Source organism: Globicephala melas, chromosome 6, assembly GCF_963455315.2.
Source record: "Globicephala melas chromosome 6, mGloMel1.2, whole genome shotgun sequence".
NCBI classification, from domain to species: domain Eukaryota; kingdom Metazoa; phylum Chordata; class Mammalia; order Artiodactyla; family Delphinidae; genus Globicephala; species Globicephala melas.
The window spans coordinates 66,748,903-66,762,833 of NC_083319.1; the positions used below are offsets into that span (position 1 = coordinate 66,748,903).

Below are 13,931 nucleotides of genomic sequence, written 5' to 3' on the forward strand. Positions count from 1 at the left end.
GATGAAGGGGTCAGAAAGCAGAAACCAAAGAGAGGTGAGTTTAATACCTTATATGATGAGAAAGATAATGATACCTTTAAAAGTTTTAGGGATCAAAAGAGGTAGATCAGATTTGGTAGAGAGAGATGTCAGTGATTGAAGCCATAAAAAATTTAGTTGATACATGTCAATAACAGTATTCAGGGACTCACAGTTTTTCATTAGTTCATTCCAACCTGCTGTGCGGCTTTTCTCAGTGAAATCTAACCATTTAAGAACACATTTCAAACTCTTACAACTCAACAACGAAAGAAAAGAAACTGATCTGAATAGTCATTTCTACAAGAAGATATACAAATAGCCAATAAGCACATGTACGTATGCTCAACATCAGTAGCCATTAGGGAAATGCAAACCAAAAACCAAAATGAGATACCACTTCATACCCAGTAGGATGGCTATAATCAAAAGGACAGACAATAGCAAGTGTTGGTGAGGATGTGGAGAAATTAGAACCCTTATACATTGCTTGTGAGAAGGTAAAATGGTGCTACCCTTGTGGAAAACAGTCTGGCAGTTCCTCAAAAAGTTAAAAGTAGAGATTATATGACCCAGCAGTTACACACTTAGGTATATACCCAAGATAAGTAAAAACATATGTCCATATAAAAACTGCTACATAAATGTTCATAGCAGCTCAATGACAGTTCATAATAGCTCAAAAGTGGAAGGAATCCAAAGGTCCATCAACTGATGGATGGATAAACAAAACATGGTATTTGCATACATGAAATACTATTCAGCCATGAAATGGAATGAAGTACTGATAGTGCTACAACCTGGAAGAACCTTGTACACCTTATGCTACGTGAAAAAAGCCATACACAAAAGGTAACTTGCTGTATGATTGCATTCTATGAAATGTACAGAATAGGCAAATCTATCAAGACAGAAAGTAGATTAGTAGTTGCCAGGGGATAGGGGAAGAGGGACCATGACTGCTAATGGGTATAGGGTTTCTTTTGGGGTGATGAAAATGTTCTGGAATTAGATGAAGGTGATGTTCTGGAATTAGATGAAGGTGATGGTTGTACAACTTTGTACAACCAATGAATTATACATTTTAAAATGGTGAACTTTACGTTATGTGAATTATATCTCCATTTAAAAAATGAATTCCTTAATATGAGGCACAGTGAAGAAGAATAAAAAGAATACCTTTTTATTTTTAAGTAAATCCAATTAAGTTCTTTTTTTTAGCAGCCAGAGACTATTTATTTTTTAATTTTTTTAATTAAAAAAATTTAATTTTCAAAATTTATTTTTGGCTGCATTGGGTCTTCATTGCTGTACATGGGCTTTCTCTTGTTATGGCAAGTGGGGGCTACTCTTCATTGCGGTGCATGGGCTTCTCATTGCGGTGGCTTCTCTTGTTGCGGAGCACGGGCCCTAGAGCACGGGCTTCAGTAGTTGCGGTGCACGGGCTCAGTAGTAGTGGCGCATGGGCTTAGTTGCTCAGCAGTATGCGGGATCTTCCCAGACCAGGGGTCGAACCCGTGTCCCTTGCACTGGCAGGCAGATTCTTAACCACTGCACCACCAGGGAAGTCCCCAATTAAGTTCTTATATCTCATGTGCTATGTCCCCCACCATTAGCAGGGACTGCATTAAATGCATTTGAATTTGAATTTCTGTCTACTGGCCATAACTATGAATAAATGAGGTAAATTATTTTATTTCATACTTAATATGTTTCCTTTCAATTGACAAAGAAGGAGCTGTCCCTCTATCATACTCTAGCTGATATTACTTTCTCATATATGCAAACAAAAAGGAGTCAGTTATTTATACTCTGCCCTCTAAGAGGTATTGTTTATTTGTTCTGTCCATTCTGATCCTCAAAATTAAAATTATAGTAAGGATCACTTAGTTTTGTTTTCAGGCCTTAATAATACCTGAAACAGTCTTTTGTACTTGTGATTTTATAAAGGAAGTGGAAAGAATTAGTGGAGATAAAATTGAACCCAAGCTGTGAAATCCATTTTTAAAACGTGTATTGAGTGTCTACTGCATGTAAGGTAATGTTTCAGGTTTGGTGCTATAGCAGTGAACAAGAGACAAAAATCACTACCCTCATGGAGCTTACATCTCTGGTGATGGAGGGCAATGAACAAATAGTTAAAATATATAAACTATGAAAGTTTTTAAACAATTAACTTGAACAGAATTATGGGTATGTATATTAAAATATGTATACTTGTATAAAACAAATAATATACAGTTATAACCACAATATGGTTCTTTACTAGGATTTATATAAAAAACACTTAGCCAGAAATGGCTACAAAATGTGTCTTGATCTTGTTTTGTTGTTGCCTTATTCTATGTTGTTTGTTAATCCTTTTCTAGATTTCATTCAGTCCATTTTCATCCACTTTGTGTAGATCATTTTCTTGTATTGGGACCATATCAAAAATTCTTTCTGCCTTCAGTTGTTGATAATTGAAAGTATAGACTTTGATCGATGTTTTTTCTTTAGCTTTAGATATCCCTGTTCCTATTAGTTGCTTCAGATCTTGCAAACGGTGAAATTTTAAATGGCTCTTTCCCCAGTGCCCTTTCTGCAAAATATGCTTACCTTCTATAGATGCTTTGCAATATGGCAGTGAGAAGGTTTTATAAATCTCCCTGGCTTTTGTAAATAGAATAACTTCCAGTCTGAAGGTTAACAGAAAGTTTCTCTTTACAGCCCTGAAGACATTTACTCTTTTGCTTTCAGTGTTGCACTTACAACACACTGATAACACGCACATACTGCAAACCCCCACACTCACTCTCTCCACACACGTAAACCCACACAGTCACCCACATACACTTACTCCTCACATCCAACTGAAGTAGCAAAAGTTAAAAATTCTCCATTCAGAGCCTTACTGGGATTTCTTTTTTTAATTTAACAAATTAAAGCCTACTTTCATGATACCAGAAAAAAGACATGTCATTAAAGTTAAAAGGTAAATTTTATGTGTATTTTACCACTATAAAAAATTGCAGGGGGCGGGCTTCCCTGGTGGTGCAGTGGTTGAGAGTCCACCTGCCGATGCAGGGGACACGGGTTCGTGCCCCGGTCCGGGAAGATCCCACATGCCGCGAAGCCACTGGGCCCGTGAGCCATGGCCGCTGAGCCTGCGCGTCCAGAGCCTGTGCTCCGCAACGGGAGAGGCCACAACAGTGAGAGGCCCGCGTACCGCAAAAAAAAAAAATTGGGGGGAAATGAAAAGAAAACAAATTATAGCCTTCACCAAAGTTTAAGAATAGCAGATATAGACTTCAATATTCAGCTGAACACCAAGACAGATAGGTAGAAGGATAGATAGATAGATAGATAATGTGCCAGAAATATAAACAACATTTAGGAAACTTAGCTCACAATTCAATGCCAGTTTTAAATTATAAATAAATTGTTCTTTCTGATACCTTGCTTGGTTATTTTAACAAGTTCAATCTTTTAATTACAAGATAGTAGAGTGGGTGTATAAATATTTATATATTACAAATTTTCCATCTTTAATTTTATAATAATCAGACTATATTAGTTTCTTACTAAACTCAAAATCTCACTGAATCATATCCTTTGTTAAAGCAGGTATAATACATAAAATTTAATATCTTTACTTTGAGTACAGCTCTGCTAAAGTCAATTTTTATTTTTACATTTTATTTTATTTACTTTATTTTTTTAACATCTTTATTGGAGTATAATTGCTTTACAATGGTGTATTAGTTTCTGCTGTATAACAAAGTGAATCAGCTATACAAAATATACAAGCAGCTCAATAACAAAAAAACAAACAACCCAATTCAAAAATGGACAGAAGACCTAAATAGACATTTCTCCAAAGAAGATATACAGATTGCCAACAAACACATGAAAGGATGCTCAACATCACTAATCATTAGAGAAATGCAAATCAAAACTACAATGAGAGGCCACAACAGTGAGAGGCCTGCGTACCGCAAAAAAAAACAAACAAAAAACACTACAATGAGGTATCACCTCACACCGGTCAGAATAGCCATTATCAATTTTTATTTTAAAAGCAGTATCTTTTGGTAATAGTTTTCAAACCAAAAATAAGAATGAAAATGGTTAAAATGTTAATCTTGTCCTTTAGATTTAAAGAGGTACTCTTATTTCAATTTTTTTCTTTCAATACAAAACTTTTCAGTTTTATACTATTAAGAGCACATTCCAGTTAGTGCTAATGCTATAAATTATCTGTATGTTTCACACTTATGGACTTGAGGCTTTGTTATTCTTCCAACATAGCTCTCCAACATCTGCAACTATCATTCATATCTTACCTTTATACAGAAACACCTCTAAATGAAGCCATAATTATTGTGAGTGATAAGTTTGAGGTTGTGTCACTGGCACACCACTTTCTAAAGGCAAACATCTGTAGGCATTTACATATAAGAGAAGCCTAAAATCTGAAGTCAGGGGAAGTCCTTCCAGTAAGAGAAGTCACCTTTGGCAACAGGGACAGCCAGCATGACCAGGAAGACCCACTTTAAGATTACAGTATAGACCAAGCAAAACTCACAGTTATTCCGATGCCCTAATTAAATTCCCATTCCAAGAAATCTCATGCAGTATCAGCTCTTCCCCTGTCCATTTTTCCCCTTGTGCTGAAGAGTTCAAGCTTGTGTAACTGCAATGACATAACTAAGAGTATCACTTCTTTTTTATGCAAGAGAATAAAATTATGCAGAAAGTCCAGCGGACTTTCTGGACTTCATAGGCCCCGGCACATGCCATCCGAGATGAAACCCAAGGCAGCGTAATTGTTGGGTTTGTTGTTTCACGTATATTTGATGAGGCAAGTGAGAAAAGATCTCTGCTGTTGGCTAGTCAGGTTGCCACTTCAATCCAAATCCAAAATCCTGTCAGTAAAAGAACGGTTGTGCTTTCTTCTGTATCTGAGGGAGTTCCCTCCAGAATGCAGAGAGAGAGAAAGGAACAGACTCTATGCTGCCTGTACGAAATAAACCTGCACTTAATCTAGACTCTAAACAGTTCAGATTTCCTCATCTTCTTAGTGTTTTTAAAACATTTTGCAGTTCTAAAAAATATGGCAAACAAATAAGCAAACAATGCAAATTTTTAAAGCACTTCCTGAGGCATTTTATGTATTAAATATAGTTTCAGTGGTAACTCTATCTATATGCTGAGAATTGCTATTCATATGGTACCATAGGATTTCGAAGAGCTTTCTTGAGTCACTGTAGATTAAATTATATTCCACTTAGTCTTCAGATTAACTATAATTTATGAGATTTAAGTTATTGATAATCTATGTGATATAAGTGATGACTCTCAATTAACTAAAAATAACCAATTAACTAAAAATCCTATTTTTTAAACTTTCTCAAAAAACAAAACTTGTTAATTCATCCTTCACTAATCAGAAATTTTTATCTGTACTATGAAAAAAGTTTGTGAAAAATGAATAGTGTAAAATTGGTAAGAGAGGCTATTTTCAAAACCAAGGCTGTTAGTGTATTTATTATTTGAATATGTATTGAGTCTGCTCCATAAGTAAGGAACTATTTGTAAAATAGAAAGGAGATCTACCAAAATATTTTGGTTAACAGTTACTTTGTTATTTTATTCATTTGAAAACAATAAGTATATTTTATGAAATAAGTATGTTTTGTGAAATGTTTATTTTTTTAATTTATTTTTTTCAAGTATAGTTGACTTACAGTGTTGTGATAATTTCTGCTATACAGCAAAGTGATTCAGTTATACACACATATATATACATTCTCTTTCATATTCTTTTCCATTATGATTTATCACAGGATATTGAGTATAGTTCCCTGTGCTATACAGTAGGACCTTGTTGTTTATCTTATGAAATGTTTTATAATTCTGACTTTTCCTTAGTCTTCCTCTAACTTTGTTTTAATTATTAACTGTTCCATCATAAATTATATTAATTTTATATTATTACAGAATTACAATTGATCCTTATATATTAAAAAAAAAATTTTAAGACCAGTTTGAAAGCTGGTTGCCAATGAACTACAATTCATAAACAGAAAGTAGAACACTGGGTTTAGAGGGGGAAAAAGTAGGAATCTTTGTATTTAAAAGGAAAATAGAAAAGTTGGATTAAAATAGATAAAGAACCATCTCCAACTACCTTGTAAGATATATGAACTTTTGTCTAATGTTATATAAAGGCAGATACTAATCTTTTTCTGACCTATTTGTAGAGAAAAATAGAAGAACCTACAAGGGCAGATGGATGTGCACAAATCATGCATCTTGATTAAAGGATGGGTTGCTTTTTGAAATGCATGAAGTGTTAGGCTCTGTATGAAGCTTAAAAGAAGCTTACAATCCAATATAACAGGTTTGACAAACAGTTGTGTTTAACTGTGGGGCTTTTCGTTTTTATTGAGAGGCTGAGGAAAAGAATAAAAGGGGTTGTCAGCAATAAATTAGTAAATGGACCTCATGTTCCACTTAAATGTCCAAGTACATGACATGCTGAAATTGTTCTGATCACAAGATAATAAGAGTAGGTTTAGTTTTTAACTTGAAAATGAACTGTGCAAATAAGATGATTAATGTCAGTACATTGTGGCCTGGTAAAAGTGCTGTGACATTATTATACAGGAAATCATACAGCCAGCATGTTTCCCAAAGTGTATTCCATGGACCACTAGTTCCACATGATAAATAGACTATGAGAAAAGTGCGGACAAATGAATTTAGAAACAGGGTATTACATTGCCCTCTTGGAGAAACACAGTACCATTAGCACCTTAAAGTCTCTAAGAGATCCTGAAATAAAATAGCATTTTAAAGTTTGGTTTCTTTCCCAAACTTATTTGATCAGAGAACCCTTTTTTCTTAGAACAACTTTTTTAAACACTCATTTCTGCTTTTGCTTCTACCAGGAAGAGATGGGAGGTTATTCTCATCTTGTTTGTTTGCTCTTTTGTTGGAATGCATATGGTACTGAGTGCCATAGTCAAAATAAAAGAAAGTTACCTGGTAGTTGTGCCTTGGTGTGTGTGAGTATTCCTTTAACATCTAATGTTAATGCCCTGAGAATTTAAATTGTCTCGTTTGTAAAACTGGCAGTTTCACCAAATATAACTGTTTTCTGCATCCCAGAGGGCAATTTTCTCAAAGTAAGGATTTGCAGTGAGTATCATTATCTTCCAGAAGGGAATCTAATATATTTTTTCCTTGATTCTATGATGCATTTCCTCACGTTTTCACATTTCTGAAATTGAAATGCCTATGCAATTTGTGTATATTTAATGTGATAGGTTCCTTTTTTCCAGAAAAAGCTGTTTTTAAGTCAATGTGGGTATCTTATATTCACCTGTATCTTAAGAAGTGAAGAAATGTGATATTTTTGTATCTTATGCTTTATTTAGTGGTAAGTTTCAAGTAAGACAAATGTCTAAAACTCTTGACATAGACTATAGATAGAGTCTATCCTGACATAGACTCAGAGTATCTTAAGGAGAAGTCAATTTATTATAAATATAAGAAGGAAGTTAAACTAGAAAGCTACTTAGGATATGAGGCAATTCTATGGACCAACACCGGTCTCTATATTTTCTCCATGGCCTGCATAATCTGTTTGTGCCTTTTGGGCCTGTTTCACTGCCCAATCTGTTTCACTGCCACTGGCCAGTCTTTTCTCTTTTTCCCAGTTTGCATTCAGAAAAGAACCATTATGCTGGGTTTAGCTAAATATAATAACAGCTGAGCATAGCTGATCTGAGCACAGCTGAACAACTCACACAGCGGACATCAGGCTGATTTTGTTCAGATGCTGACCAGTGTTGCTGTCTGTCGGTGGTTGTCCTAGCACAAAGAAGGGCCTGACTCTACATCCCTGTAGGGAAGGGGACTGGGCTTGATAAGGATTCTCGTTAATATATTCAGGGAGACAAAAGTAGTCTTTACTGGTTAATCAAAAAGACAATTCCAAAAATAACTTAATGAATTTCTTGATTGTTATAAACCTTTTATATGAAACTAGATAGCTAGGAAGGAGGATAAAAGGAAGTCGGTAGGCTTTGGGAGGTAACTGGGCAACATTTAGGATTTCCTTTCACTTATAACCCATAAGTGTATTGTGTGAGTTCTACGGGCACCTCAGTGAAGCACAGGGAACGATAAAACTTTACCAGAAAAGTTATATAAATTATGAAATTTAAAAATGTAATCTATATTTCATAAACTTAGCAGTTTGCAACATGTGTATTACTCTTTGATATGCCAAACTTTTCTATAACAACTTAATCAATGGATATACTTTTGCCATTTTTTTTCCTCTGAAATTTCACCCTACAATTCTTGAGATGTTCAGCTCTAACACAGACAAGTGTATTGATAGTTCTTTCTCACTCTTTTATGAGTGATGAACATACAGTACTACTGTGGGCCTCTGAGCCCTAGAGAGGACTGTAACCTGCTATTGATCAGCTGACTGAAGATAAATGGCTTAACTGCTTGTATTGCAGATTACAACATTAACATGGTCAGTAAACCATGAATTGTTCAATAAGGCGTTTATCTTTTTTCATTTTACTTTTGCTCCTTTATCATTTTTATTATAAAAGACAAAATTACCCACACTAACCAACAAGATCAGTTGAAAAGAGACCCAGTAGGGTACCATTATGGGTGCAAAGTTGCAGATAGCTGAGTTCTAATGGTTTAATGATATTTAGTATATATTTCTGAACTGAAGAAAATATAGAGTCTTCATCTTTTTTTTCTGTGTTTCTTTTACAGCTTCCTTTGGCCACATATTTACTAGAAGCAGTACTGGAGAAAATAAATGAAAAAAAGAAACTAGTTGAAGAATATTTTGCAATTTTGAAAGATATTAGATGATATTATGATTAAGAACATTTTTTCAAACGTGAAAACTTTATGTGGTGTGATCGGAAAACATGCATCACAGTCCTGATAACAGTATCTGCTCCAACTATCAATAGTCAGGGTCAATACCAAAATAGAAGTCTGTGAAACCAATTAATTGCTGCACAAGTGAAACTAATTAAGTGCACAGCCATTTAGAAGGAAATAGTGTAGCATTTGATTGTTGAATACAAATATTGCCACAAATCAATGCAAACTTGAAAATGATATTCTTTCCAGTACATTAGAAGGAATTAGAACAAGCTTGGCATACACAAATTGGTCTGAATATCAAAAGAAAAAAATGTGAACTGAGGATTTAATGTTCTGAGTTTTATAAAGAAACTACACTTTTTATGTAAACCTGCTATAAATGGCCTTAAATCACCTGATAAGCAACACATTTGTATTGTAAGCAAATATAAAGTAAAGCATTATCACTTAAGGATGAGCATTTAATGAAATAAATGGTGTGGTCCAATTGTATCTATTATCAGTCTACTGGATTATATAGGAGATATTGTATTTTCCTAGAACAGTTCAGCAAAAATAAAAACATTTTCTCCTTTGCTCCCTCTTTTTTTTTTTTTTAACTCACAGTATTTTGTGTGGTCATATAAATTAGCAAGGGCCACAAACCCAGTGTATTAGTTAGGCTAGTCCTCACAGTGTGCTAATTAAATTAAATTCTTAACAATGGGCATCCATCCTTATTTAGATTCCCGAACATTCCCAAGCCATTTCTCGTCTTCCTGTGTTGCTGCCACACCTGACTTTTTGGTTCTTCCAATTCACCAGACTTGTGCCTGCCTCCAGCCTTTGCCCTTGCTGTTCTCTTTGTAGAATACTCTGTACTCTTTTCTTATGACTGGCTCCTGCGTATCATTCAGGTTTGCATTACATATTTCCTCAAAGAAGCATTTCCTGGCCATCTTGCTATTAATTTCCTTTATAACACAAAAGCATCTTTTACCTCTTCACTTACTTATTTTCTTGTTTTCCCCCCTCCCCTGCTTTAAAATATGGATCCCGGGCTTCCCTGGTGGCGCAGTGGTTGAGAGTCCACCTGCCGATGCAGGGGACATGGGTTCGTGCCCTGGTCTGGGAAGATCCCACATGCTGCGGAGCGGCTGGGCCCGTGAGCCATGGCCGCTGAGCCTGCGCGTCCGGAGCCTGTGCTCTGCAACGGGAGAGGCCACAACACTGAGAGTCCCACATACCGCAAAACAAAACAAAATAAAATATAGATCCCATGAGGTTAAGGCAGGGGTTGGCAAATCATGACCCACAGGCCAAATCTGGCCTGCCACCTGTCTTTGTGTGGCCTACAGTAAGCTAAGAATGATATTTACATTGTTAAATGCTTTAAAAACAAAAAGAATTATATTTTGCAGCATGTGAAAGTTATATAAATTCAAGTTTTAGTGTCTATCAGTAAAGCTTTATCGGAACACAGCTATGCTCATTCGTTTTAGTACTGTTTATGGCTGCCTTCACACTACAGTAGTTCAGGTTAGTACTCTCGCAGAGACCATATGTAGTGTGCTCACCACTTTGCAGGACTGCAAGTCACAGTGACACAGTTACAACTTGACAACATTTTGTGTCACAAACACTACGATACTGCAATTTTTTTAGTACCAGTGCATACCCATCATGTAAAAATAAAAAGAGAAAAATGGCTGTCAAATGTCACACTTTTTTTTTTTTTTTTTTTGTGGTACGCAGGCCTCTCACTGTTGTGGCCTCTCCCATTGCGGATTACAGGCTCCGGACGTGCAGGCTCAGTGGCCATGGCTCACGGGCCTAGCCGCTCTGCGGCATGTGGGATCTTCCTGGACCGGGGCACAAACCCCTGTCCCCTGCATCGGCAGGTGGACTCTCAACCACTGCGCCATCAGGGAAGCCCCAAATGTCACACTTTTAATCACAGTGAAGTGTGGATTTTTTTTTATTGAATTCAGTGGCAAAGCATTATGTGTATTAAATGACACTCTACCTATGCTAAAAGAATGCAATATATACGTTATCAGACTAAGTACTCATCACAATATTCCCAACTCATGGGAAAGCAACAGTAAGAAAAAATTACAAAATTTAAAATGTAATGTCTCAGGCTTCCCTGGTGGCACAGTGGTTGAGAATCTGCCTGCTAATGCAGGGGACACGGGTTCGAGCCCTGGTCTGGGAGGATCCCACATGCCGCGGAGCAACTAGGCCCGTGAGCCACAACTACTGAGCCTGCGCGTCTGGAGCCTGTGCTCTGCAATAAGAGAGGCTGCGATAGTGAGAGGCCTGCGTACCACGATGTAGAGTGGCCCCCACTTGCCACAACTAGAGAAAGCCCTCGCACAGAAACGAAGACCCAACACAGCAAAAATAAATAAATTAATAAACTCCTACCCCCAACATCTTAAAAAAAAAGTCTCATCACAGCAGAATTTTGTTACAAAAAATAAAACTGAGATGACATAGTATTACCCAGATACCAAAACCAAAGACAGTACACAGAAATAGAGTGTGGTAGGCTAAATTTGTTACCTTATATGGCAAAAGGGACTTTGCAGTGTAATTAAGGATCTCAAGTGGAGAAATAATCCTGGATTATTTTTTTGGGCCCAGTGCCTTCTAAGAAGGAGTCAAGAGGAGACATACAGAAAGCAGTGTTACTGCAGAAGCAGAGGGATGGAGAAATTTGAAGATGCTACCCCCATAGGTGTATGTATGGATGAAGAGGACCATGAACCAAAGAATGTAGGCAGCTCCTGGAGACTGGAAGAGGCAAGGAAATGGATTGCATCCTAGGGCCTCCAAAAAGAAACAGATTTGTTGACACCTTGACTTTAGCCTAGTGAAACCAATTTTGCATACCCAGAACTGTAAGAGATTAAATTTTTGCTGTTTTAAGCCACTAAGTTTGTGGTAATTTGTGGCTGCAGCAACAGAAAACTAATGCAAATTTGCTTCGATTCCATTTAGAATTTTTCTATGTTCATGAAGGATATTGGTCAGAAGATGCAAGATCTAGGCTGGTTCAGTATTCAAAAATCAGTCAGTGCATGCCACCATTTTAACAGACTAAAGAAGAAATATTATGCGATCATAAAACTTTAGAAAAAACATTTGAAAAATTCAACACCGGGCTTCCCTGGTGACGCAGTGGTTGAGAGTCCACCTGCCGATGCAAGGGACATGGGTTCGTGCCCCGGTCCGAGAAGATCCCACATGCTGCGGAGTGGCTAGGCCCGTGAGCCATGGCTGCTGAGCCTGCGCGTCCGGAGTCTGTGCTCTGCAACGGGAGAGGCCACAACAGTGAGAGGCCCACGTACCGCAAAAAAAAAAAACAACAACAACAACAAAACCAACACCCATGCATGAAAAAAAAAACCCAGAAAACTAGGAAGTTCCTTAATTTGATAGGAACATCTACAAAAAGCCTACATCTAACATTATGCTTAATGATGGAAGATTGAACACTTCCCCTTAAGATCAGAAAGAAGAGAAGGATGTCCACTCTCATCACCCTAATTCACCATAATTTTGAAAATTCTAGCCAGCACAGTAAGGCAAGAAAAGGAAATAAAAGGCATACAGATGGGAAAGGAAAAACTAAACTATCTAAAAAAATAAGCCAGCTCTCTCAGAATTAACAAGTGACTTCAACAAGGTCTCAAAATATTTAAGAGCAACATATAAAAATAGTTTATCTATACACTAGTAAGCTAGTAATAACTATGTGGAAACCAAAATTTAAAATACAATGCAATTTACAATTGCTCAAAAAAAAAAAAGTATACCTAGGTGTAAATCTAACAAAGTATGTACAAGATTGTATATGGAAAACTACAAACACTGATGAGAGAAATCAAAGAAGATTAAATGGGGAGGCATACTGAGAATATAAATTGGAAATTCAACATAGCAAAGATGACAAAATTGTCTCCAAATCCATATACAGATTTAAGACAATTCCTATCAACATCACAGCAAGATATTTTGAAGATGGAGACAAGACTCTTCCAAAATTTATACGGAAAGGCAAAATTTTTTAAATGGGAGAAATCACTCTATCCAATTTCAAGATGTATTATATAGCTACACTAATCAAGAGTATGTGGTATTGGTAGTGGGATAGACACACAGATCAATGAAACAGAGTAGAGAACCAGAAACTATACCTATGCAAATATGCTCAACAGGTTTTAAACAAAGGTTCAAAAACAATTCAATGGAGTCAGAATAGCCTTTCAACAAATGATGCTGAAACAATTAGAAATCCCTAGGTTAAAAAAAAAAAAAAAAAAACTTGACCTAAACTTCACACTTGAGACACAAATGATCTCAAAATGAATCATATATTGAAATGTAAAATATAAAAAATAATGTGAGACAAAATCTTTGGGATCCAAGACAAGGTGAAAAGTTTCTATACATGACACCAAAAGCATAATGCACAAAAGAAAAATTGGCGAATATGACTTCAACAAAATTAAAAATTCTTGCTCTGGGAATAGACAAGCTACAGACTGGGAGAAAATATTTGCAAACTACAAATATCTGACAAAGGACTTAAATCTAGAGTAAAGAATTCTCAAAACTCAACAATAGGGAGACCTTCAAGATGGCAGAAGAGTAAGACGTGGAGATCACCTTCCTCCCCACAAATACATCAAAAATACGTCTACATGTGCACCAACTCCTACAGAACACCTACGGAATGCTGGCAGAGGACCTCAGACTTCCCAAAAGGCAAGAAACACCCCCACGTACCTGGGTAGGGCAAAAGAAAAACCAGAGACAAAAGAATAGGGACCTGACCTGCACCACTGGGAGGGAGCTGTGAAGGAGGAAGAATTTCCACACAGTAGGAAGCCACTTCAATGGCGGAGACGGGGTGGGGTTGGCGGGGGGGGAGGGGACCTTCGGAGCCACAGAGGAGAGCACAGCAATAGGGGTGCAGAGGGCAAAGTGGAGAGATTCCCGCACAG

The 13,931-nt window shown here is 36.7% G+C and overlaps 1 protein-coding gene across 4 annotated transcripts in view; it reads left to right on the forward strand.

Annotated features, from left to right (window-relative positions):
- Window positions 1-9,502, forward strand: part of CNTLN (centlein) — a 331,593-nt gene extending 322,091 nt beyond the window's left edge. For all 4 annotated transcript variants that reach the window (XM_060300962.1, XM_060300963.1, XM_060300964.1 and 1 more), the window contains one exon: window positions 8,815-9,502. In XM_060300962.1, the coding sequence (XP_060156945.1) occupies window positions 8,815-8,916 (102 nt within the window). In that variant the 3' untranslated portion in view covers window positions 8,917-9,502. The remainder of the gene's footprint in view (window positions 1-8,814) is intronic.
- The last annotated feature ends 4,429 nt before the right edge of the window (window positions 9,503-13,931 follow it).